Raw genomic sequence first — 27,091 nt, 5'->3', positions numbered from 1 at the left:
CCTGGCTGACTGCCTATATTTCTAATGTAGTGGCCTATAACAATATCACAGTACTGAATGGACTCACCTATGTGTCCTTCTCCCTCAGAACCTATGTCTTATCCATCTTTGTCTTGAGCCTGGCATATAGTAGATGACCAATAATTATCTCTGACTTCAAGTCAGACAAGCAAAAAGCTAGATGTCGTCTTTAAACATTGCCCAATGATATGCTTACCTATAAAGCAGGATAGAACAAAATCGTACTCTGTTAGGAAAGCTGAGAGACCATGTCACCTTTGTGCAAACCAGTAAGCTCCAAATCTTACCAAAATCATAGACAGTAATTTTCACCTGGCCTTCCTGTGAGCCTTGGGCCCACTGCGGATGCTATATCCGGCATTGTGATATTTTATTCTTATCCCTTCCTTCAATTCCTGTTTGGATTTTAGTACCAAATGAAGTCTTACAGATTGTGGTCAACCTACCTGTTTGCCATGGGTCTTCTCCTGAGGCAGCTCTGTTGGGAGCGGAAATGTGGGCAGGGAGAGTCTTGAAGAAGGAGTTTTGAGTAGAGAAACCAAGTGCAGAGAGAATAGCAACACAGGGGGGCAGGTTAGCACAAGCTAAGGAGGGCAGCCCAGCTGGATCTCTGAGAAATCTTAGAAAGCTTCAAAGAGAGGAGACCTTTTCAGGGGGGAACTCACGGAGGCAGCTGTTCCCTGCCAGGCTCAGGGCTAAGGTTGAAGGCATTTCACATGTGATGGTCTCAAGCCTTCTGCTGCCTTTCTCTGTCTTCTGGGAATATGGTCCCTGTCATGCCAGCAGCAGATCTTTCTCCAGGACAAAAGGCACAGTTCTAACCCTGGATCTTCTTATTTGCTGCTAGAGTTCAAATGTGTTGTGTTCCAGTGATTCTCTTATAAATCTATTGCCTGGTGCTGTGGAAATCAGTATGGAGGTTCCTCAGAAAGCTGCCATTGGAAGTCCCATTTGACCCAGCTATTCCTCTTCTGGGCATATTTCCAGAAGAAGTGAAAACACACCACAGTGATACATGTGCACCCATGTTTATAACAGCACAATTTGCAGTAGCTAAGTCTTGAAAACAACCCAGATTCCCATCAACTGAGGAAAGGTTAAAAAAGAAGTGGTATTTCTGTACAATGGAGTACTGCCTAGCTATAAAGAAGGATAAACTCAAGGCTTTTATAGGTAAATGGAAGTAACTTGAGACCATACTCTTAAGTGAAATAAATCAAACTCACATGTGTAAATACCATATTGTCTCCTTAGAGTAAGAAACTGAAATAGTAAATAAGACACAAAATATTCAATAAATATTGTGAAAACATAAGAAACTGCACAAAGAGGAAAAATAACTCAGGGAAAAGGAGAAAAAAAGGAAGAGAAAAGAAATAAGATATAAATTTGTATATACATACTTAAGATTACTAAAATGATTGTCCTACTAATTCTATTAGTTCTTGGAATAAGACAGTTAACATCTGTAGGATTAGATCAATTTTGCATGACTATATCTGGTAGTTTGAGTAAAACTTTTGAAGATAACTATGCAAAACAGCAAAATTTGTTTTGTTCCTACTACCTTGTTTTGAAAGCCTACATTGTTATTGTTTTGAACTCTTAGTTATAGTTATTTATTTGTTGTTTTGTCTTTCCCTCATACAGAAAGGATAGATGTACATGTGTAGGCTTATCTATACCCAGAACTTCACCGAAAGGGTTTACAAGAACTGATTGGACTATGTGTGATGGTATGAACAGCTACATTGAAGTAAATGAGACATTATGGCAGCCTTTGATGATTTCCTGTCATTTTGTTCTGAAGGCCAATAATGCTTTTACTGTTGATTTTGATTGGATTTATTCTGTTTTCAATTATTTGATTCCAATTGTATGAAGATATGGGCAGCTATTTTGAAGAAAAGACATTATGGTAGCCATTATTGATTTCCCAATGTTGGTCTTGAAAGCCCTTAAGGCTTTCATTCTTGTGGTTGGATTGCTTTCATACTATTTTGATGTGTATTAACTTATTGTGTGTGAAGGTGTGGACAACTATTTCAAAGAAAGCAAGAGCATTACGGTAGCCATTGTTGAGTGCCTGCTGTCTTGTTCTGAAATCCTATAATTTGGCTTGTTTTCCTCTGCTCTGCTTTATCTTGTTTTATTCTTCTTAAAATGAAAACATAAATAAACCTATTGCTTAAGCTAGGTGACTCTTTCTTCCCCCATGGAAATAATATACAATCTGGTCAGATTTCCAGCTGATCCACTAACCCTCACTAGTCCCTCATGTCCCCTAGGTAGAAAAGCTGCAGGACATTTTCAGCCGCACCTCCCCAACCTTTACATTACTTCTATGGGAGGATGTATTTTGGGACCCAAATATATACTTCCCTTTCCTTCCTCTGTGTCCTGGCTGAGGCGTTTTCTAGGTCCTTAGTATGCACAGGCAGTGCTCTGTGAATCAGCTAGTTTCTCAGTTTTAAAAATGAGTTCTGAATTGTTATCGCATCAAGGAAAGCCAATTTTACACCTCTGTCTTCCCCAGAAGGGTAGAGGCTCACCGAAAGAAGTGGCCTTCTTCCAGAGGATAGGGACCTCAGACCCTTTGCAAAATCTTTCCTTACATGGGGGGAGGCTTTGGGGCTGGGGATTTAGCTCAGCGGCATTGCAAGCACACGGTTGTGAGTTCGATCTCTGGTACTGATATATAGGCAAACATGGGGGGCACTTTTATGCCAAGAGTTCTATGTTGAGGACTATGAGTTTTGGTGGATCAGCCTGTGTATGTGTGTATATATGTGTGTGTGTGTGTGTGTGTGTGTGTGTGTGTGTGTGTGTACTCACAAAGGAGACGTTTATCCACCCTTCCCTTAGAGTCTGATTCTATTTGCTGGTCTTCTGCACATGGATCACATCCTTCTGTCTTTTCTCCTCTTGCTCATCGGCAGGGAGAGAGGCTCATTTGTCCATTCAGCTTTTTTCCTTGGTAATTGCGTTGGCATTATTTCTGAGCAACATAGAAAAAAGAAAAGAATTATGACATTTTTTCAAGGTAATGTGAATGTGAATGTATTATCCTTGATGGCCATTTAATTAAGGACACATTTAGGGCTCCTTATGAAAAATGCAGAGTCTACAAAAAAATCATTCCAAGCCTAACAAAGCAAGAAAAGCGGGGAAGTGGCTTTAAGATATTTGCAATTGCGTTGTTTATGTTTCTGATACTAAATACAGATTCCCCACTGAGATGCCAGGAGCTAATAGATCTACAATAGTGTCACATGATTTGACTAGATGGCAAAGCTCTGTGATGCTGGAAACCTTGGCACGAGTTGTCACCTCGGGCTTTCAATGGCTTGTTCAGTGCTTCTTACTGGACCTCTGAGTCATTCTTCCAGTCCTTCTCCTCGGTGCTAGGATCCTGCTGTTAGGTGCAGCAACTTCTTAGAGGGTCCCCGCGGTGACTCTGAAGCTCTGTCTGACCTGTGGCCTTGCTTGCCTTCCCTGTCTGCCCAGCCTGTAACACAAGTGGAAATTTACAACAGAGAGGGGCAGAAAGATGTACCTTCCGGCCTCAGACTAATCCTCGTATTTACCTAAAGCCTGGTAAAGCTCTCTAGAAAAAGTAAAAGTGAATCTTGTTGCAGACACACACCCTGAATTGTCTGCTAATTCCCCTTCCATTCATATTCAAAGCTGATTAATTCAATATGATTAATAATGACAGCAATCACCTGAATGAGATTGCTTTTCTCCGGATCACTAAATAATTCCAGATGGGTGTTTTGGGAGATTTCTAAGGCACACATGCCCTAGACATGGGTGATTGTGTTAGGACGGAGGCAGGCATTCATTACTGCCTTGGAGTCAAGCGGAAGCCAGTGGCGTATAGAGCTGACCTCGTGGGAGGTGGAAGGTTACTGAGCTGGGCAGCAGGTCCTCCTGTGGAGCACACACCAGCAGCATTGGCAGTTGCACCGCCTTGGTGATGGACGGGTTCTGTGGCGTGGGGGAGTGTGGGCGGCCAGGCCCTGTCTTCCCTCTAAGAGAGAGAGCAGGAGCGCCTGGTGGAGAATTCCCGAGGCCCTTCAGGGACTGGCTGCCCCTCACAGTTAGGCAGGCGTATGTTTTCTGTGGTTTGCATTAACGTCTCGCCAATGCTTGTAACAACTCACTAATGAAAAGATAGAGGGAGAAGCAGTGTTTTAGTGTAACTCTTTTCAGGGGAGCCCCAGGTTGATTTCAGGGGAGCCCCCAGGCTCGTTTCCCATCTTGATCCATTTCACATCTGAGCCATCAATACATTCATGTAACTCCAGTCGAGCTGATTATTTGTTTCTCCGATTTTTGTGGGAATTCCAAGTCAGTGGCACAGTGTACCCTTAGAAGGTACACATGTGCCGGAGGGTTAAGAGGCCCGATGTCACCAGAAATGGGACACAAGAGGGTAAACATGATTGCTCCCCGACACAAGCCATGTGCTTGTCTTCCTGGAAAGCTTTTCTCGGTGGCAGCCCTGAACGGGATGGTGTGGATGGGCTATTTGCAAAATTCACAATTTGCTAAAGCTTTTTGTTTTTTGCTGTCTCTGCCTTTATTTCTCCCACTATTGAGATAAGTAAGTTGAGGAAATGGAGGCGGCCCAGTGAGCAGGTGACTGTTGGCAGGAGCAGCCTGCCCGAGGACTTCCAGGTCATTTCTTTGAGTAAACTGTTATTTTTTAATTATAAAAATCCTTTAGAATTTGAGTAACACATGCAATGAAACATTTTGATTCATGTATATATTGAGTAATAATAAACTCAAGGTAATTAGCTTATCTATCACCTTAAACTCTTACCATTTATTTAAGGTGGCTTAATGGAAATTTCTCTCTCTGACATCTGTACTCTGTGCTTATAGTAGCTGTATGCACAATAGTGAGAATATAGACCAGGAATCAACCAAAACACATGTCCACAGATAAAGAAAATGTGGCCTATAAAGATAATTTCCATTTCTTAACTATTTGTCACTTCAGATCTCCTAAGAGCACTGTTATAAAGCGTCCCCAGAATAAACTGGCTGACTTTCATTTTCAGGCCCAGGGGTCAGTAGGGCGTGGCTAACTTGTCCAGTTCATTTAAGGACAAAGTAGATTTCTTTCTTCAGCTCCAGGGCTACCTGGGAGGTTGTGAATCTGAGTAGGGCCAGCCTGACCTCCCGACCTCCCAGGCATCTCATGGAGACTGTCCCCTTCCATGCCTGCTGTATGCTGGGAGCAGGATTGCTCTCTGTGGTGACATGCAGGGTGCTGCTGGTGACCTGACAGGCACTGATAAGCAGCTCTTCCACATGAAGTTCTAATCTAGAAGAAGGCAAGACGCAGTAAAACAGAAACGAAATGCAATATGCTAAATGCGGTATGTAATACCTTGGTTTGAATCCTGGTCTGAAGGAAGAACATTAGTGGAAAACGTAGTAGAATCTGGATGAAGGCTGGCGTGCTGACATTCACGTGCTGGTGTTTTCAGTTTTAGGAAGGCCTGCGGTCCTGTAAGATGCTGACACTAGGGATACTGAGTGAAAGGAATATGGGAATTGTTTGTTCTTTGCAGATTTTCTGCAAATGTAAAATTATTCCAAAACACCTCCTAGTCACCTTACTTTGGTAATAAAAATTCCTGTAGAGAGTCTCTATAGTTTTAACTATATGAAAGTTTTTTTTTAAAGGAAAATACACTATTACTGAATGCCTTATTTTGTGAATTTCACATGAGAAGTTATTTGTTAGTGGAAGAGACCTAGAAATGCTAGTGCGCATGTGATTTGCTTTGGCCTTTCTGTACCATCTATACCAGAGACCAAGTGCAAATTAGATGGTAAATGGGAATCTTAAAATACCTTCCACCTGAGCCCTTCAAACTGGGACTCATTATGTGCAAAGTTTAATAGCAAAAGGATGATTCCACCCTACTGGGAAAAGATGGCATTATCAAGCAATCAGAGATGAAATCCCAAGATTAGAAAAGAGATGCAACATGTTTCAGCTATTCTCTGTGTAAAAAGGAAATGTACAGAACTTTCCACAGGCAGAGAACAGTGTTCAGTGTCTAGAGAAATTAACTCTCATGCAGAACAGCGTCACAGTGACGGGTATTTTGGTAGGTGAGTCAGGTGAGAAGGTGAGGTCCCCACGGGCTACACTGGGGATACTGCTGATGACAGAACTGTGGTCTCTGAGCCTAGGTCAGTGTGAAAAGCCCACTTTTAAAAACCTCTCTGGAGCGCAAAGCAGTAATGAAAAGCCCTGGACAGAAGACTGACACCTCGGCCTCTAGTCCAGCTAACTTCCTTTAGGAAAGAGACGGGGCCAGAACGGGAGGAAGCATTCCCTGCCTAGGCCCAGGACAGTGGTGTCAAAATCTATGGCACAGGTGCTCTGCCACACAGAGCCCTCTCTAATGGCACTCCAGCCAAGTCGCCCAGCAGCTGAGCATCAGGTGACAGTTGTTTCTTAAATTAAAACCTCAGTATTCGGATTTCATAGCAGTGTTGGTGCTTTGTGATAACTAAGCGGTCGGTTGCCGGGTTGCCGTTGCAGTTTGCACAGCTGGTCTCTAAAGGTTTTAATGCTGATCTCGGGTGCTCTTAGCCATAGTAGACGCCCCTTGCTGGCTGTGGTCCCTCTCAGCAGTCCCAGTGCAGTGGCTCTGGCCCGGGCCCTGGCATTCACACCTCCACCAGGGTCTCAGCTGCTACTGGAGTGTGTTCCGAGAGCACAGGCTGGGATCTGGGCTTGCTGTCCTGAGGGTGGGCAGGGAAACGTTCCCCCTTAAAACTAGGGGCACTTACTTTCCCATTCATAAGAGTGACTGGGACAGGATAAAGGAGAACAGAAAGATAGGAAAAGATTTATATGTACAGATGTACACTCACATATATGTGTGTATGTGTACCTATTATACAACATAGATAACTCTATTTCTAATCTCCGTTAGTTTATGAAAAAGAAGTGCTTGTGTTTTCATTGCTTGATTGTTTGAACATTTCTTCATACTTAAGTCTTGTAATCTGACTAGCTACTTTTAAGATAACAATGTGCAATATATTAGTGTTAGTTTCCTATTTTTTTGAAATTCTGTAACACTTTCATCTCTTTTTTTTAAAACCAACAAACACCTAGGGGGCACAGATTAGATTGCTGATGTTTATTTTTTCATGTTTATTGGAAATATTTATGTTTTATACATGTTTAGTTTATATTTTTCTTTTTAATTTGGGAAGGAAGTTTATTAAGTTTTTAATACTTAACTAATTGTCTTCATATAGGTAAGCATTTTAAAAACACATATCACTAATACTCTTTTTGTTTGATTTTAATTATATCCAAGGCATTTCTTGACTTAATGTTCACAGAAAGGAATATGCATCCCTTTTCTGTTTTGAGTTGTTTTTTGTGTTTTAGTTTTTATAACATTTAACCTATACTAAGACTATGTGAGTATGTCTGCATTCTTCTAGTTACGTTATGTCATTATTCTCCTAAAATTGTTATTCAGTCTTCTGTGTCCACCGGCTGAGCCGTGTTATTCTCCGCACTGACCTGACCTCCCTTTATCTGACCCGTTGGCGTGTGCTCTGTAGTTGTTTCTGCTCTTCTCAAGTGAGCCTGTGCCTTTCTGCAGCAGAAACTCGCTTTACAAGTTATTAGTTTTATAATATGGTTTTCATCTCTGAAAGGGTAAGGCCAGTTTTCAAAATTATCTTAGCTATTAGACATCCGTTGTTTCCTTGAAAGAAAAATTCAGAATCACTTTTTTCAGCCCCCAGTGATTAAACTTGCCACAGCTTTGTAAATACACTCGGGAGGGCATTACCTCTGAAGGTGTACAATTGACTGGGCCACTAATTCCTTTCTCAGAGCTGTTATTAGCTGTGGCTTAATGCATGCAGCGCCCGGGCTGAGTCCCAGTTTCTGAAAGTCCCTCTGTTGCTCTGGGCAGTATCTTTTCCTACCCCTGCTGACTGGATTTCCAGCAGCAGGAGAGGGTGCCTTACTGGACCATTACTACTCAACGGATGCTGAGAGACTGGAATTTTCCCCGCCTCTGCCCCATGGCAGCCTTCTGCCCTGCCAATATGGGGAGCTGTGTGTACAACTGACTGTTCTAGCCTGCTAATATCTAGGGATGGATCCACAGAGCACAGGTGTGGGAGGGCGGCAACCAGTGAGTGGTTCTTTGGTCCACCGAGGCACTCGGTGGAGGACAGCGCGCAGGTATTTGGTTGGTTCAGGCGGGAGTCTGGAGCAGGATAATGAGGATGCACACAGGGCTTCATCTTTGTTTCAGGGCTTACACTCTTGTGAGTAGCAGCCCTGGGGAGGCTTATGCACAATAAAAACACAGCTTTGCTAAAGTAAGGTTCCTGCTCTTGGCCAGTCATCATTACAGCTGCTTCCTACGGATAAGCCCACGTAATCCTCACTGCTAGCCTATGGAGGAAACGCTGTTCTGCTAGTTTCATAATTATTTCAACTGAACCTCTTCTGCCTTAGATCAGGTAGAAACTCACCACATTCCGGCATCGGGTGCCTGCCAAATTAATGCTAAGTGTGCATTTCATCTTCTCTGTCTTCATTAATATTTTACAGTTGTATTTAGGAAGATAGTGCCGCTACCTCATCCATTTTAAACTGGAATTCAGCTTTTAAAAACAGATTTAGTAGGAAACAAAACACAAACAGAAAAGAAAAATTTAAAAAATATCTCAAGGTGTTCTAAGGTAAACAGTCTGGTTACCTCTATCCAGTGAAGCGGGTGGATCTTTCCCGGCCACTCAGGAGCTCGTCATCCATCTGTGCTGGCCCTCCCTGAGCCTCTCTGTCCCATGGGAAGTAACCACCGTCCTGACTCCTCCAGAACTGCTTGCTCAGATTTGGAACTTCTGCATAGTTTTATCACCGCTATGTCCCTCTAATTACTATAGTTGGGTTTTGTACGTGTTTTAGAAATTTGACGCACTTTCTGTGTGCATGTTGTTTTGTAGATTCCTTCTCCTTTCTTTTCCACTGTTTACCTGGCAGTGGATCTGTAAATTGTTGAGTTATGGAGTTTTCCGAAGGGTAGGTTTTGCTGATTTTGCCTTTGGGATGGTATTTGTCAGTTCTTTCCATTTTCTGAAAATTGACAGGATCCAGCGGCTTGCTTTGATTTTGGGCTGATGCATTTGATAAGAATACAACTGGTGTTCTTCTATCAGGAGATATCTGTCTGTATTTTTGTGATGTCAGCAGCTATTGGTGCTCAGTACTTAGATTCATTCATTCATTGGAGGTGACAAAATTGTTTCATTCTATCATTTTTTTTCATTGATCAGTTGGGATAATTTTAGAACAAGCGACTTTCCTCTTTTCCTACTTGGTACTGTCACTACAGTTCCAGGAAAGGCAAAAACATTGCTTCAGCCTTTCTCTTTTACTAATTTTTCAATTTTACAATTAAGGAATTGCATTCTACAAAGATGATAAAGTGGGCCCACTGAAAAGATGCTATGAATTCATTGCGGTAAGCTTATTAGTGTAATTGGATCAATCACAGTTACTGTCCCTTTGAAGATCAAATTGCCCCTTCTCTTCTGGTAGAAGCCTCTTCAGGTTTGCTCCTGCAACTGTGTGATGACCATGGTTGCCACTCATGGATGTCTTGGAATGTAATGCGGCAGGATATCCCGGGTCCTCCTGTGTGTGTCTCAGGGTTAGCCATTCCCTCACCCTGAAAGACTGTATTTTTTTCACTGGAGTAATAGTCTGAATGTTCTGGGATGTTGTGTTGAGTTTGTAACTGGTGGTAGATCATTTCAGTGACTAGAACTAAGAAATTTGTATGTTTGTATTTATGAGTTCATACTGACAGTTCCAGTGTGGAGCATGACCCTAAGATTTGTGCTCCTGTCCTGTACAGCCTTTGTTTACTATTCTTTGACATTAAATATCCTGGTTACTCATTTACACTAGTCAGTGTGGTACATAGAACAATGATGTGAATACTCTACTGCTGATGTGATTAACAGAAATAACATCTTTTCTGCAGTACATACTCTTACCACACTCGTCCTGCTCTCTCCCTGTTAACAGGTTTACTAGATTCCTATTATCCAATCGTATGGCTCTTGCATAATAGGTTTCTCTCTACTAATTACTACTTACCCGGATTTTGCAAGCACACATACACCTACACATGCATGATCTGCTGTCACCAGTTTTTACATTGATTTCTCTCTTGTTGCAGTTATCTGACTCAGTCTTATATTCTAGTAGTTGCATCAGGGAAGTTCACTAGAGTAAGACCCCTGAAATCCTGCCAATCTCCATGTGGGACCCTTTATAATTAAATGTCAATTTTGCTGGATATAAAAAAAAAAGAGCACATTTTTTATGTTCATGATTTTGAACATAATATATTTCTTTGTTTTGGGGGTAAAACATTGCAGTTGAAATGTCTTAATGTAATATAACTTTGTTTTCTTATAGGTTATAAGAAAGCTCAAGTAATTTTTAATATTTGTAAAGTTCAGTAATTTTACTCTAATATATTTAATTTAGTTGTTCTAGATTGATATTTAGAGACATAAAATGTGCTCTTTCAATGTACATTTTGTTTTCTTATAATGTTTGGATTTTCCCAAATTTTATTTGTTGTTAAATGTTTTCTCTACACAATCTAAGATTCATATATTAAACCATCTTTGCGTTCTCTTGATTTGTGACTTGCATTTGAATTTCTTTGCATCTATTTAATTCTTTAATGTTTGCAATGTTTTTAATTTCTATTTCTCTTAGAAAAATATTGATTGTCCTTGTTCATTTCGTGTTGGCTTAACCTTCACCTCTTCGGTGAATTATCCTGTTACTGCTACTTATGTCTACGGTTCTTTCTCCCACCCTGTGGATATTTTAGTTCCTGTTTATGCTGTTCTTTCACATTTTATTCCACTTTATTAAGGTATTTCATTTTGTTTGAAATGATGTTTGTACTTTTGCTCATTTTCATAAGCATGCATATCTGGCCTGTTATCACGTCTGTAACCTGCCTTTCACAAAGAGCAATGTTTCATAGAATTTGATTTTGTTATTTTTCTCTTATTATCCTCAAGTCTTTATTCTTAAATATTTGAAACAAGGCATGATTCAAGGTTGCTTTGCTAACTTAACAGAGCTCTTTGAAAATCTTTGTTGTGTGTGTGTGTGTGTGTGCGTGTGTGTGTGTGTTGCTTTAAAATGCAGTGACTTGTTGGCCAAGCTCACTGGCTCCTTCTCCCTCCTCTGCATCTGTCGGATCCTTGCCCTGGTCCACTTTAGTTCCATCCTCGTTGCTTCCCCTTCACGCGGAGCTGGGTCAGGGGAGGCGCCCCAGTGGGTCGTGCTGAAAGCACATGGGAGCTGAGCTGCCTGCCCTTCCAGGGCTGCCTGACGTCCTCGCCCGCCCATGGTGCAGGGCGCCCTGCCCGCCCACCCACTGCAGGCTTGTGCAGATCTGCCCTGCATTTTGGAGAGTGCCTGTCGCTACCTCAGCGCTTCTCCTCTGCCCCACAGACAGTGCCTCCTGCTTCCCTGGGCCCCAGCAGCGCTAGATTTTGTGGTAGTGTTAGTGGACTTTGTGCCTTGTATTTTGAGGTTTGTAGTCACACCTTGTGACCTGGTTTGGTTGTAAATGTTGTTGCTGGGTTTTTGTTTGTCTTCCAAGGCTAATTTTATTAGATAAAGATTAAAAAAAAATACCACTGCTTCCAGCATCTCCCTGAATCCTCGATTTATTTTGTAGGTATACAGTCTTTATCAACCCACAGATAGTTATTACAAGATCTGTGGGAGGCCTCAGTACAGAATCTGGACAAATCTTTATGAATGGAACAGGTTTTCCATCTCAAGAAGTGTACAGTAGAGTGGAAAAATAAAAACCTTGATCTTGAACTCCAGTGAGTAATTGAGAAGGTGTCAGGAAGAAAATTCCATGGAAAAATAAAGCAACACAGTATTCACCCGTCTCATAAACCATTTGCTTTCATGTGTGTGTTCTTGTACTTAGGCGTGTGCATTTGAGTACTATTTCTAATTATAGTGTTTTCACAGATTGCGTTCTTTTGTCCTTTTATCTCATGGATAGGCTGACAGGTGGATCTTGTTCTCCACATAATGGGAAAATTTTAGTTGCAATAATTAAAAGTAACATCAAATATATTTAAAGCCAATCATAAACCTGCATCTTTCAAATCCAAATCTGCTTCTCTTTGATGTTTTATGTTTTCAAACCATATTACACAAAATACTCTGTGGTACATGGGGAGGCTGGGAATGTTTAATTTTCAGTCTGGAGGCTTAACATTCAGTTATGGATGGAAAAGCATGGGTGGAAAGGTGTACACATGCGGGATAAGCCCCACTGAGGTTCTCTGGGATTGAGAAGCGACGAAGTTGCTCTGGGGTGCAGTGTGGGGAATCCTCCGACAGGGAGGCCGCTCTCAGGCCGCCCTCACAAGCAGGGAGGCTCGGGGATTCCTGGTTGGAATAAACTATGTGATCAATGACACATAGTGTTGTGCTTCAGTTGTTGAAGGAAAGGGGAGAGTTTGCTTCTCAGTTGAGCTTTCCATTCATATACTCATCAATCCACAAATCTGTCAGCTACTGTACGCCAGGCGCTGTGCTGGAGCAAAGATAGGACGCGACACAAGGAAGGCATCTGCTTTCCAACCCAGTCTGGAAATGAGACTACAGAACGTGTCCTTCACTACCTGCTGCATCCAGCAAGGACACACAGCCAGAAGCTGAGCACAGAGGAAGGTAGAGCTCGGATTCTGAGCATTTTCTTGGCAGGCTCCTTCCTGCTTTTAACCTTGAGGAAATAAGTCTGCTTGGGGCATTTTTGATATGAAAAGCAGTCGTGAGGAAAAGCCTAGGAAAATATGTTGGGTTTAGGACTTAGCAGACTTTAAATGTCATAAAGAATTTATTTTTAGGTAGCAAAGAGCCATAGCAACTGTTTGATGAGAAGGCTGACCTCAGAAGTTGGGAGGTGTCATGGAGATAACACCACCTTGCATCTGGCCAGAGAAGGATTTAAACAAGCACTTTCTAAAAATTTGACACATTATAAATTTTATTTATATTTTTATCCTGGCAAAAACTAGGCTCTGATCATTCATTTATCCATAGATCCACTCGTTTATTCACCTTTTGTTTGCTAGCTTACTTTTTTGTTGGTGCAGGGCTGGAACCCGTGATCCTGTGCGAGCTTCACCAGTGCCCCCCCACGAGCTACACTCCTATTCACTTCTCAGCTGCACTGACATTCAATGCTTATCCCGTCCTAGACATGCACCATCCCGTGCGACACCAGGACCCACATGGACTCAGATCAGCAGATGGTTAGAAGTGAGATGGGCTGTGAGTATGAAGTATACCACTGATTGGAAGGTCTTAGTGTAGGGAAAGGATGCTGAAAAGAAGATTCCAAGACACCTTGGGGCAGATCAGACGTGTTTAGCAGCAACTTCACTCTGTTTTATAAAATATGGCTGCAAGACAGTTTAAGGCCTCGTTTGTAACTTACACTGTATTTTTATAGCACAACTGTTCTAAAAGCTGGACATTCAAAACCGAATATGTTACTTGTAAGAGACAAATAATAAAATGTAAATGTCTAAAACTGATTGACTGACCGGTCAACTGTGTTTTGGACTGAGCCTAGGGCCTCAGGAGTGCTGGGCAAGCACTTGCCACCAAACCACATGGTCAGCCCCTGTATAATTTTAGCTCTGAAGAAAGTAAAACAGAGGCAGTCAACAGAAAGACCCAGACTTGTACCAGTGACACGGGAAAGAATAGGAAGAACATGGGCTGGGAGAGACATGGTAAACAGTCATGGTGTTCCGATTTGCAGGGCTGGTGAGGAGACCTGCAAACGGGGACTGCAGCTGAAAGGGGAGGAAAGGAGTAAACCCCAGCGGTAGTTGGAGATGTGATGGGAACGGTGTGCCATGGAGCAGGCACCTGCTGAAGCACAGGGCGCCCCTCTGGTCTCCCTCCGAGCACTGCCGGTTTGCCGCTGCTTCTCTCCCCAGCCGGCCCTAACGCATGTCTCACAAGTAGCACACTTTTCACTTGTGGTTTCGGAACTTTTCAGAGCTTGCAGACATTCGCCTTCATCCTTTCCCACCTGCCCCTGCGCAGCCTTTGTGCTCTCCAGCGGATCTTCTCATTGGTTGCCTCTTTGCTTGCTAATTCTGTCAGTTAGTAGGGCTTATCTGCTTTATGCATTTGTCTTCTCTCAGGAATGCTGGCTAATTTCTCCCTTTTGCATCCTGTAACTACTGTGACCATCTGTTTAAATATTTCATTAGTGACTGCAAAAACAAACTTCTGCCTTCCAAAGCACACAGAGAACTCCACACATTTCCTGAGCAGGAATCTTTCCTCTCTCTTTCCTTTGTTGTCCAAATGGCCCTTTCCCCAGATCCTGTGGAAATTGAAGGGTTTCATCTCCAGAGTAGGTGGTCTCTGTGTGAGTGGCAGGCTGCGTGTCTCTGCAGTCAGCTGTGGGGCATAGGCTTCCTGCCAGGCCTGATGACAGCTCTGCAGAGGCAGCGAGGCAGAGTCTTTGTGGGACTCTGACCACCGCCCGCATTTCAAGCCAGCAAGATACAGCCTCTGCCCGTGGGCCAACTCCCAGACTAGCTAACATGCATCACCACCACATCTGTTTCATTACAGTGTGAATTTTATGTCAATTGGTCTTTCCTGTGCAAAAGAGAGCAAGGTAAAAATTATTTCATGTGGAAAACAGGCTTAAGTGACCAAGTTAGAACTGGTTAGCAAACAGTTCATTCAACAACTATTTATTTAATTTTTATTGAATCTCCTTTATGTACCTAAACCTCAGGCAGGCACTGGACCGGATAACTCCTGTGGTGGGTTAGCTAACGGGTACCTTGGAACACCCAGCAGAACTGAGTCAGCCTGCTGCCGGGTGAGGAAGGCCCCCTGAGGATTGTTGCCAACAGCACAAAAGGAGACTTGGAGGGGAAGATGGTTAGCCTTTGATTTTCCTGGAGAAGGTGGTCACACTAGCTTCCTGACATGAGCTCAGCTGTCGCATTGTTGGAGGAGCGCAGGTCCTCGCTGTCACTGAGGATGGCTGCAGTTCTCTTTGGAGCAGTTCTTTCGAGTGTTGATTTCTGGCTCCAGTGCAGACCCCTCAGCCGGCTGGCACAGATCCTGCATCCCACTGGCACGGACTTCCGGCTTCCACTGTTGACCTTTGGGCCTTCCCAGTGCAGATCTTTTATACAAGCTTACATGAGGCGTTTTTGTGGGTTCTAGCCCTCCCGTTTGACTTGTGAGGCTCTAGGTCTTCAGCTGGACTCGTGCAGGACACTGCCACGCAATCCAGGCCCTCGACTGGATTCTTTGGGTTTCTAGTATGCCGCTAGATCTCCCACACTCTTTTGCATTTGTCTCTTTGGGTGAGTCTTATAAGATAATCCTATAAATTCTGTGTCCTATATTAAATCTACTCCTTTGCAAACTCTCAACTACAACAGTTCCTAATGTTTTGTAAAATCATTGCATTTTAGAATGTTTTTCCAGGGATGCCTTTTTTCTTTAAAGTTACTAAAGCAATTAAAAGACTCGCGTTGTGGCAAGGATGTTAAGGACCGAGAGGGGTCAGCAGGGAAGAGGTGAGTGAAGTTTGCAGAGAACAGCATGGCCTCAGTGGAGCACAAGAGGGTGGAGCATAAGAGAGAGAGAACAGCAGAAAGCAGTTGCTCAGGATCCCAAAGAAAACGGGACTTTTAGGTCTTGGTGGCAGTAATTTGGAGAGGAGAAGAAGCGATACTCTTTCCTTCTTACTGGCTCGCTCCCAAGTTAAATGCCAGACAACACGCACAAGCAGCACATGCATAGAGTGGGAAGCAATTGTGTGTATCGGGCATTCCATCTTCCTGCAGGGGACAGGCTGGCAGGTGCAGCTATTTCTGCATCTTGTGCAGAGTATCAGATGGTAGTTGCCTTTAAGTATAGTTCAGCAGCAGCTGCAAGTTTCGTCACAGCCACAGAATATCTGTAGCTAAAATGAACACAGAGATCACAATCCAAGAATACCAACCAGGGCTCAGAGAAAGGCCAGGTATTGCAGGGGAGCCCACCTGGACACACTGATTGTATAAAACGTCAATATACTTTATAGCTGAGAAACTGGTCTCTAAGCAGGTGTCCAGAAAAGAAAAGAAAAATTATGTTCAAGAGTCAATGTTTCTTTGGGCTTTTGAAGTCTTTTAAATGAATCTCTTACTTTTCTTTACCACAGGTTTATTGAGATACAATTCCTATGTCATATAGCTTATCCACTTAGACTGTACAGTTCATCGGTTTTAAGCCTGTTTGTAGAACTGTGCAGCTGTCCCTGCTAGCAGACCCGCTTCATTTTCCTGTTCTCTTTTTGTTTCTCAACCCTCCAGGCAATTGATGATTATTCTTCTGTCTTTACAGAGTTTCCATTGCAGAACTTTTATTTCAATGGATCCATTTGATACATGATCTTTTGTTGTTTCTTTTTTCATTTGGCATGTTTTCAGTGTTCACCTATGTGGCAATATGTAGCAGGACTTTGTTCTTTTCATGGCTAATAACTTGCCATCATGTGTGGATGATGCATTTACTTACTCACTGGGTAGACAAAGTTAGGGTGGTTTCCATATTTGACCTCTTCTGCATTGCACTGTCTTAATGAAGACTCATGCAGAAAATTTTATGTGATGTATGCCTTTAGCACTCTCCAGTGAAATATACATTTGACTCCCATTTTTTACAAATTTTGTTCTCTACAGTCACCACCAACTTGAAGTTAGCAGATATTGAACCCACTTTTCCTAGGTAAAATAGCACATCAAGTTCTTTTTACTTTCTGATCACAAGATTTGTCAACCATTCAATACAAAGCTATATGCTATGTGTGTTTCTATTCACAGAGCCCATATGTAATACATATTTCTGTGGGAGTCGTTAAGGCAGATGAGGATTACTCCCACCTGGAAAGCTCATCAAGCGACAGAGATGGGTGGGTGACATAGACAGGTGACTGTCCCTGACATAAGGACTGTTGGTGTAGTGTGGTTTCATCATACTACTCAGAATAGCATATAGTTCAGGCTTTATAATTTATCTCTGAAACATTCACATGGTGTTTAAAGATCACACTTGCCTTGTGGGGGAACCACAGTGGTGGCAGATGAAGCCACACAGAAGAGGGGCTATTAGCACAGACACCCACAGCGCTGTCTACCCTCCCTTCCATTCTGACGTTTCACATAATGTATTCTCACATTACATAGTTACATACATGTTCATATGTAATTATTATAGCTTCTCAGTCATTCGGCACTGAAAATGCTATAAATCTCTGTCTGTGACACAGGTAATAGTTTTTATTTCAAAGTACATTCTATTTTGATATTAGTGTAGCCACTTTGCTTTTCTCATGCAGGCTTTTCGTCTGGCATCTTTCCATCTTTACTTACTTTCACCCATTTGCATTTTAATTTTAAAGTGTGTCTTCTCTCCGCAACACACGGATCTGTTTCGTTAACCTTGTGTAACCATCCCTGCATTTTCATTACAGTGTATAGTTTGTTCATGTTTGTTGTTATTTCTATACTTGGATTTGTGTCTGCCATTTTACTTTCTGTTTTCTACAGGAAGCGTGTATTTTTCATTTCCTTATTTTTTCTTTTGGATTAGAAAATGTTTTAGACTGTGATTTTAATTCCTTTGCTGTAGTTTTTGAAATCTTTCTTTATAAGTTGGTTTGGCGCTTGTGATACACATCTGAGTTTATCAGTCAGGTTTCATTATGGATCCACAGCTCCTGTATATCTCTCATCCCTCTTCCTGCTTTCTGTATGTTATAGCAGTCACAGTTGTGTATGTTATGAGTTTAATGATATAGAGCCGGGACATAGCTCAGGGGCACAGTGCTTGCCTGTCGAGTGCAAGTGCATGGTCCTGAGATTTAAAAAAAAGTTATTATTATAACTATTACTTTATATAATTCTGTATATTTTAATGAAACTGATAAGAACTATTTAGCAATTGTGTGCTTTAATGTGTATGATTTTCTGTTGCTCTTGTTCATATGGATTTTAGTTAAAATCTTGCATCAGTTCATTATTCCAGTACAACTTTGCTCCCACTGACTTCCTTTGTGTTTTTATTGTCAAATATATAAATTTCTACATGTCTTTGAACCGGTTATACAGCTTTATACATGCATTTGTGTGTGCATGATTTTATATCTACATTTTAAAAAATAGTTAAGAGAAGAAAATATCAATACTATTTATGCTACCTTTTACAGTTATACAACTACCATTGTTCGTGTGTGTGTGAGTGAGAGAGAGGGAGAGACAGAGACAGGCAGACAGAGAAAGAAGAAGAGGAAGAGGGAGAAAGAGAGAAGAGAGGAATGAGAGGGAAAGGGAAAGTGGGAGAGAAAGAGAAAGCAAAATGAAAAGGGAACGAGAAGAAAGTCTATCTGAAAATGCATTGTAATTACACACTCCGCAATCTCTCAAGCGTAGTATTTTTCATTTTGTGCAAGGTTTTTGCTTTGTAGCCTTCATTGCTTACATCCAAAATGTGAACCCCTCCCCCATACCTTATTTTCTCGTTATGGATGTACTCATAAGATTTTGTTTGGTTTTGTAATTTGTGCCTGTTGTAAATGTGGTGGTTGTGAAACACTGGATATTTTGGCCAGGATATGGTAGCTGTGCTGGATGCTGATTGCCCATCCTCCTGGGTTTGCTCACTGTGTGTTTGTCTCGGGTCTTGGCAGTCTGCTCTCCTGACATCTGTTTCTCATTGTGCAGACCCTCGCGTTGCAGCTCACACGCGCAGGTTGCACGATGCATTGTCCTTGTGGGTGACAGGGGGTTTTGCAGGCTGCCTATGTCTCTCTGCTTCTCTGCAGTATTGCATCCTCTTCTGGAACTGCACTCGGTGGTGGGGCTTTGCCTACAGATGCTCCTTCTGTGGTTTTGTCAGTACCCTGGAATACACATCCTCAAACCAACCGGGATCTTTTCCTAGCAAGTGTTTAAGGTGTGTTCGGACTGTAGGAAAGTCCTTAGGCCCACCCCACCCCCCAGTTATCTCTGATAAACCAACTGTTTTGTGGTTTACCTTGCTGCTGTACTGAGCCAATGGTTTTTTTTTTTTTTTTTCTTTCCTAGTTGCCACTAGAATCCACATTGCCTTTAGACCTAAACCTCTCCTAACTGTCTTCCAAATGAACCCAGCTCCTTAGCTGAGAAGCAGGCTTTTCTGGATCCCTTCCGGCCTCTCTGTTCTTAGGGGAAGAACTCAGCGCCACTGCTGCAGAGCTCAGGTCCAGGAGAGCGGGCAGCTTCTTTCTGAGTGCTACCTTTGCTTCTTGACTACATACGGTGGTCCTGGTCTTCTTGGCTTATCAGTTCTGCAGACAAGCTGGGGTCAGGGCACTCGGAGCCCCTTATCCATGCCCACTGTGCCCGGCTGAGCACGTTTTTCCTATAGGTGAGGCTGTGCTGAGGAGAAAGGCACCCATCTCTCAGCCAAATTTCTGAGAATCTAGCTTTGCCACTCAGAGCTCCAGGGGCCAGCTGCCATGGTTTTCCCTTCCTTGTATCCTCTGGCTGTTGATGGGAGTGCGAGCCTTTTTTGACCATGCACCGTCAAAACAGAGCTTCCTTTATTGGAGGTTGGTAAGTAGGGAGAGGCTTGTAGCTGAAGGGTCTTACCCTTTCCTCTTGATATTTAATAGATTTTCTTGTATAAATATTTCTTAACATTTTGCTTGGTGTGAAGATAATTTCCAGAAGCTTTAAAGGGTTATTGATTGTGTTAAAGTATTTTTTAGCAGTTATGGTGGCTTTGCTCAGGATGAGATTCACAAAACTCCTCCCTCCGCTATTCTGGACGTGACACTCTGACTCGGGCTCTTTGCATTCACCGAAGTTAAAGTGAAGCATGACAGCCATACAAATGAAGAAAGAAGCATCTTATAAGAAAGAAGGACTCTTCAGGTCTGTATTGCTAACCAGCCCGCCTCAGCCAAAGCTTTCTGCTCCTCCTGAATTCTGATGAAAAGTTCAAGAACTTTGCAAGCTACTTTTGACTAAGCAGCCTTAGGATACCCCGCGGTCTATTTTCCTTTCTTCTGGTAATGTGAAGTTTACATTTAAAATTTCTGCCTCTGGTTTGAAATCCTTATTTGAAGACGATCTTAGAGTCTCCCTCCTCATTTACATGATAGCTTGAGGCTGCCGATGAGTCTTTAAGCCAGAGATTTAAATGTATTCATTGAGGTCAGTTTATCAGAATGTATGGCCTTCTGCCCTGAGCCGGATAGCAGCCTGGCTCTGGATGCAGTTGGGAGACTCCTAATAAAGACCATCCGACTCCCGTCTCAGGGAGGTGGAGGATTCACAGAGCTGAGACTACACAATTAGATTCTACTTGCAGGAGCTCAGTTGGCATTGTGATTCTCTGGTAGCTGTGTCTCCAGGAGAGTCATTAGCATAGTCAGAGCCTGCAGGTTTTATTGCTCCTTCACGAGATTTCTTCGGCCCTTAGTAAGCTCTTCCAGAAGGGTGCCCTCCTGGAATAAAGACAGCTTCACTTCTCCGGGCATCACAAGACATCTGTGGTCAGGGCTCTGCTCCTTCTTGTTTCTCTGCAGTGAGGTGCGGCTGTTTCTCAGTGTTTTATTGCACAGTAATCAGCTCTGTTAGGCTCTGGTTCTTCTCTGTGAGAAGCGAATGAGGTTGCCCAGGAAAGCCGACATCAAGGGACCTGCATTAAAATCACCAAACAGACACAAATATTGGACTTGCATTGTCTGACTCTGGCCTTCCAGTTAGTCCACTTTGGGGCCATCTCTCTTGTTTTTCCTATCTTCTGGTCAGTCTTAGTGTCCCCTCCTCTCCCTGTTTGCTCTTTTGTCTTTTCTCTTGGTTAGGTCATTGCCCTATCTAGCCAACTTTCCCTTCCAGTCCTTAGGTAAAGGGAGGGAGCCCGTGCAGAGCACTGGGTGGAATGCTCGGTCTCCCTTTCAGTGAGCTGGTTTTCTTGACCTCGGAAAAGATTTACAGCCTCATGAAGGAGGAAATATGCAAATCAGCAGATGTAATAATACTGGTGTTCTAGATAAGAGGGATGTGTAGGCCTCTTAGAGGACTCAGATCCTGGGTTCACTTGTTCTGTAAGACAGTAGACATCAAAAGAAAGTCCATCTCCAAGGGATGATAATTAACTGACTCATGACTACATATTGAGACCAGACTGATTAGACAAGAAGTGGAATGTGTACATTCCAGGCGTGAGGGCACACGAGTTTCACCGTGCACTTGGAGGCTCCTGTAACTGCCTCTCCTGGATCGTCACGCATCCTCATTTCATGTCTGTCCTTTCCAGTTCTCCTGGTGCCAGCCTTCTTCTTTCTTTTTCTTTTTAATTTTAAAGCAAAACAGATAATCATAACAATGAAACTGAGTTTCACAACAGTTTAGCAGAACAGTTACAATAGTTGATACATTGTACCTGCTTATCTTCCTAAGAGTTATTCAGAGTGCAAGATATAGGCTTGATGCCTTGTCCAAACAGGATGAGCACGAAACTTTCTTTTCAAGGAACTAAGAGAAACTAGTGTGTAACATCTTGAGTAGCTCGTGTATACGCACGTATTTTTTCTTTTCCCCTTTTCTTTCCCCTTCCCCCATCACAGTTTGTCTTTTCTTGAGAACCGTTTCTTTCCAATTCACAGTATCTATTGTACATTTTGGATCCTATTTACTTGTTCAGTTTCTCACATTAGAGACAACACAGTCTTTACACATATGGGTTTGACTTATTTTACTTATGAGTATGGTCTTGAGTTGCATCTATTTACCTACAGAAGTCTCCCGTGAGGGGCCAAGGATTTAGCTCAGCGGCATAAACGCATGCCTGCCAAAAAGCCTCCAGCTTATTCTGCTTTTTTTTTTTTTTTTTTTTTTTTTTTTTTGGTGCTGTGGTCAAACTTATGACCTTGCATTTGCCAAGCAGGCACTTATGCCGCTGAACTAAGCCCCTTCTTTATGTTTATGTTTATGGTTCAGTAATATATATATCATATTTATATGGTTTATGGTTGAGTAATATATATATATAATATTTTTATTTATTCCTTGGTTGATAGGCATCTGGGTTGTTTCCAAGATCTAGCTATTACAAATTGTGCTGCTATAAACATGGGTGAACATACATTGCTGTGGAATGATATTTTTAATTCTTCTGAGCAGATACTCAGAAGGGGAATAACTGGATCAATTGGTACCTGCAGTCCTATTTTTTAACGGAATCTCCGTACTGATTTCCACAGTGCTTGCATCAGTCTGCAGTCCTACTAAGAGTGGAGAAGGTTTCTTTTTCCCTACAGCCCCTGAAGCATTTGTTATTGGTTGAGTTCTTGCTGTTGGCCTTTCTTTTGGGGTTGAGATGGAATTTCAGTGTTGTTTTAATTTGTATCTCTCAAATGACCAATAATGCTGAACATTTTTTCACATATTTGTTTTCCATTTTTATTTCTTCATTTTAAAGGTATGTATTCATCTCAGACACCCATTTATGGATTTGGTATTTGAATTTGGAGGGTCTGAGTTTTTTCAATTCTAGATGTAGGTCCTTTGTCTATGGAATAACTGGCTATAATTTTTTTTCAAATCTGTGGATTGTCTTTTCATTTTGTTGGTCAGTTCTTTCGCTGTGAAAAAAAACTTTTAATAAGGTGAGATTCCATTTGTTGATTCTTTTGTAATATTTTCCTTACGGTCTGAGCTTCGTTCATGAAGTGTTTGCCTACACCTCTGTCTTCTAGATTATCTCCCTATTATGTCTGCCAGTAAATTTAGTGTTTCTATTTTAATACTTAGATTTTTCCCGCATTTTGACTTTAGTTTAATGCATAGTGATAGACATGGGTCTAGTTTTAGTCTTTGGCATGTGCAGAGCTAGATTTTCTAGTGTTATTCATTAATGAGACTATCTTTTTCCAGTGGATGAGTTTGGGTGCCAGCTTTCTTGAGAAGGAGTACAGTAGCATTTCCTGACACAACATCTGACTTAATAGAGAAGGACCTTAAGGTGTTGGAGTGTGTAGATTGAATAAACCCTTTGATCCTTGTGCAGTCTGAGATCAGCTGTTTGCCCTGGAGAAGATACTCTCCAGAGTGCTGCCAGGCCTGTGCCTTGGTTTCCTCCTTTCATTAGGCAGGAGGACTAAGCTTGGGTAAGGCTTTTATTGGAAAGAGATGCCCAGATTCTAAAGAGCTGAATTGTGCGCTAAATTCTGGTTTATGACCTCACTGTGCATAATTTAAAAATCACATACTTTGACCTGTGTCACATGTAGATGAAAAATAGGGCAGTTCAAGCAACCAAATTGGCCTCAACAATCTTTCTTATTAAAAAAAAATGTAGGATTAATAAATGCTCTGTAATATATAGTGGGAGATTACCAGATTTGGCATTTAGTTCCTTCTGAGCTGTATACTCCTCATCTAGGAGACTGGAACCTTTCAACAGCTCTGTCATTGGTCCTTTTCTCATCCTCCTGCCCCTCCAAAGGATTCTGCAGCATTTCCTGGGCTTGGTTGCAGAGGTGAATGCGGGGAGACTAGGAGACCTACCCTCCCTCACCACTCCAGTGTCCTCTGTGTAAACACAGAAGTGTAACGCTGTGCGCACCTTTTGTTTTTAACAGAAGGCAAAACTCCAAGCATCTTGGCTCTATACCCTCAGCAAGAGAATCCAAAATCCCACAGGCTTGCACAGTCCCTCTGTGGTCCACCACCTCTCACTGAGCAGTTGCACCACCTCACACTCAGTGTTGCCAGAAGGTGTCTGTGCTTCCCCACCTCTGACATCCCCACTCCACCCCTCACCACACATACATACACACACACACACACACACACACACACACACACACACACACACACGTGCAGCTCTCTACCCAAGGACCAAAGGCTCATTATCAGGGTCATTGCAGTCTTGCCTTCAGGAAGAAGTTCCTTTTCTAGCTACCACAAAATTTGCAAGGCAACACCTTCTCTAGCAGTCTGGCCATCTTATTATTATGCAAAAAGTATGCATAATTCTCTTCCTCCAGCCTGTGCCCACCCTCTTCCTCCTCCCATCCAGTTTTGAATTACATTCTTTAAGCCTTCTGGGAATCAGAGAGGGGCTATTGTGGGGCCATATACTTCTCCAAGGCTGCTCTTTAACAATGAGATGCTTTGCTATTGAGGTTCCATTAAGGAATAGATTAACTCCTTATCTGAGAGTCCGCTTTACCCTCAATTTCCAACTAGGCAGGACAGGAGGCCAGGGATTAATCTTCCCTTGCATGAGTGTAGGTAATTGATGACCCGTGTGGTACAATAGCCAGACCACATAGTCTGAGAGAGGATTTATTTTTTCCTGAATCATGGTTCATTTTCATCAAGTCTTACAAAGGAATAAAATCAAACTGGATCTTAACATTATGTGTAGCATTTAAAGAATCACCTTCCCCAAAGAAAAGGAAAAATTGCACAAACTGTCCTAGAAAACTCAGTCAGCACAGTCACCATTGCTTTACAATATATAACTCCAGCTAATTATGAAATATGTTCAAGTCTTTAAAGAAATCTAAAAAAAAAAAGTCTTTAATATCTTAGCCATGTATCCTGGTGAGGCTAAAATTGGGTAAAGGCAAAGCTGAATGCCAAATGATAATTTCTGCTAAATAATTCAGGCCATGTGAACTCTGATATTTTACTTACTTTAATGAGTTTAATGGGTGCAATTACAGGCTGCTTTTCCTCATGGTGCCAGACACAGTGTGCTCTTGCCTAATTGTGGGCTCCATTTTTCTTTAGGTAACTCATTTCTGCAAAATTTCCCTGTAATCCTGGTATCTGATGTCCGCAGCCACTACAACAATGTGTGTGGGATCAGGCTGTGAGCCAGCTTGGTGGTGATTATAGAGGAGAAGACACTGCAGCCCGAGTGCCAGGCTTTTCCAGGGCAGAGTGGACTGGCAGGGGGACGTGGAGGGAGTAGGCTGCCCGCTGACACTGTTCCCTCTCCTTCTCCTCCACAGGGAAGCGATGCTGACCTGGTGGATAAGAACAAGTGCTGCACGCTCTGTAACATGTCCTTTACCTCTGCGGTGGTGGCTGACTCACACTATCAAGGCAAAATCCACGCCAAAAGGTTAAAATTGTTGCTAGGAGAGAAAACACCGTTAAAGACCACAGGTATGTGTGTGACGGTGACCCTGGGGAGACACTGAACACCAAACACTGCATCTATCAGGTGACCCTGCATGGGTTCTGGAGAAGCAGCTGCCAGCAACAGGGTGTACACAGCAGGTGTCACACGAACTCCAGAGGATGGATGTGTGGCCCCAGCACACCTTGCTGGCATACATCTCTGAATCCCATTTCTGTTCTTCTTCTGGTTAACAATGCAGCAGCTGTCTCCTCCTGAAAAGCTGTTTATATGCTGCAATGTGCTGTCTTTCCCATCCATTGTAAGTTATGTAAGACACCGCATTTATTAAGGTCTTCTCTAGACTCAGGCTGTAATCAGCTGGATAATGGATGGTGTATGATGTATAATTGGTAAATCCTCTATCAACACTGTGCAATGAAGATATCGTCTTGTTTGTACCTTGGAGAGAAGGGAAGAGAGAGGAAAATCACTTGGGTTTGTGGACAACCAAACTTTTTATGGGATTTCTGTCATCTTGCAGCAGATCCCGTGATCCAAGCCCCTTCATCTTCCCTAGTAAAAATTGGGGAACCAGCTTACTGGAGCTTGGAAGTGCTTAACTAGAAAGTTTTGCAGAGGGCTATCCAATCATGCAACTAAAATTCTGCTATAATTTTATAAATATAGACTATTTGGACAAGCTCTATGTTGTGGTGAAGGTCTTACAAGATGGGGTTCTAACCTGAAGAGGCTGGCTAGGGTGATTTTCATGAAGCCTACTTTTGCAATGCAGTTAAAATTTGGCCCTGCATTTTATCTTGCTGTCTAATGAATCATGAATAAGTCGTGGGTGTAATTATTTTTTAAATGGTATTTTGGAAATTGGAGAGAGCGTAAAAGAATGCTTGGCTTTTGTCTTCATCAGTGTTTTTCTTCAGAACATGTCTTCTTTTACCTAGAGAATATGAAGGAACATTTTCACTATATTTTTCTACTTAGTCTAACTAAAGAGCATTGTTTTTATAAAGGTGGCTGTGACATTCAAGCGCACAATGGGGTTGTAAAACACATGAATTCTGGAGCCCAGCTCAGCTTATTTCGGAGCACATCATGTGGTTTGGCATTTGATGAGCAGTCACTGGGCTGAAACTCCCAATTCTTGCTCTCTGAAAGGTTAAATAGTCACCTTATAACCTACTCTTCATCAAATCTCTTAAAATAGATACCTCAGGGGAAAAAAAAAAAACTGTCACTGGAAAACTTTTACCTGCATTCCACGAATGAGTCAGCCACTGGTTTGCCTAAGCAGAGTGCTGCTGCTGCTACATTTAATTCTGAAGGTGGTGGTCGAACAGCAGAGGCTCTGTCTTTGTTTATTACACTGATTACCAAATGGGAGAGTTGTTTCTTAAAAAATTACCACATGCCAGAGTGTTCTTTGTGAATTTAAATGCATCCTCAAGACAGCCAGACACCAGATTGTTTCACCAATTCAAATGTCCTCAGAGCTGGCACCTAAAACTCAGGGGTAATTTATTGCGATCATCAACATGTTCCAAGCAGAAAGCAGAACCACATGACTGGCAGCCTGCACTCCATGGTGCGTCTCAGTTGGTCCTCACTGTTGCGGACAGCAGGGTGCTGGGGGGACAGGAGCAGGTGGGACGGTGAGCGAGGGAAACCAGCAGCTGAGTGGGGGAATCACATGCTAGCTGCAGTGGACTAGAACCCCTCCGTCCCACCTGGCTCCCATTTCTCCCCTGG

At 42.5% G+C, this 27,091-nt stretch overlaps 1 protein-coding gene across 3 annotated transcripts in view; it reads left to right on the top strand.

The window, feature by feature from the left end:
• Zmat4 (zinc finger matrin-type 4) overlaps positions 1-27,091 on the top strand; it is a 379,004-nt gene that overhangs the window by 181,202 nt on the left and 170,711 nt on the right. For all 3 annotated transcript variants that reach the window (XM_063239857.1, XM_063239858.1, XM_063239856.1), the window contains exon 4: positions 25,215-25,371. In XM_063239857.1, coding sequence (XP_063095927.1) covers positions 25,215-25,371 — 157 coding nt within the window. The remainder of the gene's footprint in view (positions 1-25,214; positions 25,372-27,091) is intronic.

Source organism: Cavia porcellus, unplaced genomic scaffold (assembly GCF_034190915.1).
Source record: "Cavia porcellus strain 051 isolate PalLab524CR breed Dunkin Hartley unplaced genomic scaffold, mCavPor4.1 scaffold_29, whole genome shotgun sequence".
Classification (NCBI taxonomy): domain Eukaryota; kingdom Metazoa; phylum Chordata; class Mammalia; order Rodentia; family Caviidae; genus Cavia; species Cavia porcellus.
Note: the sequence above shows the minus strand (reverse complement) of the source record. Positions and strands in the feature narration are given on the sequence as shown.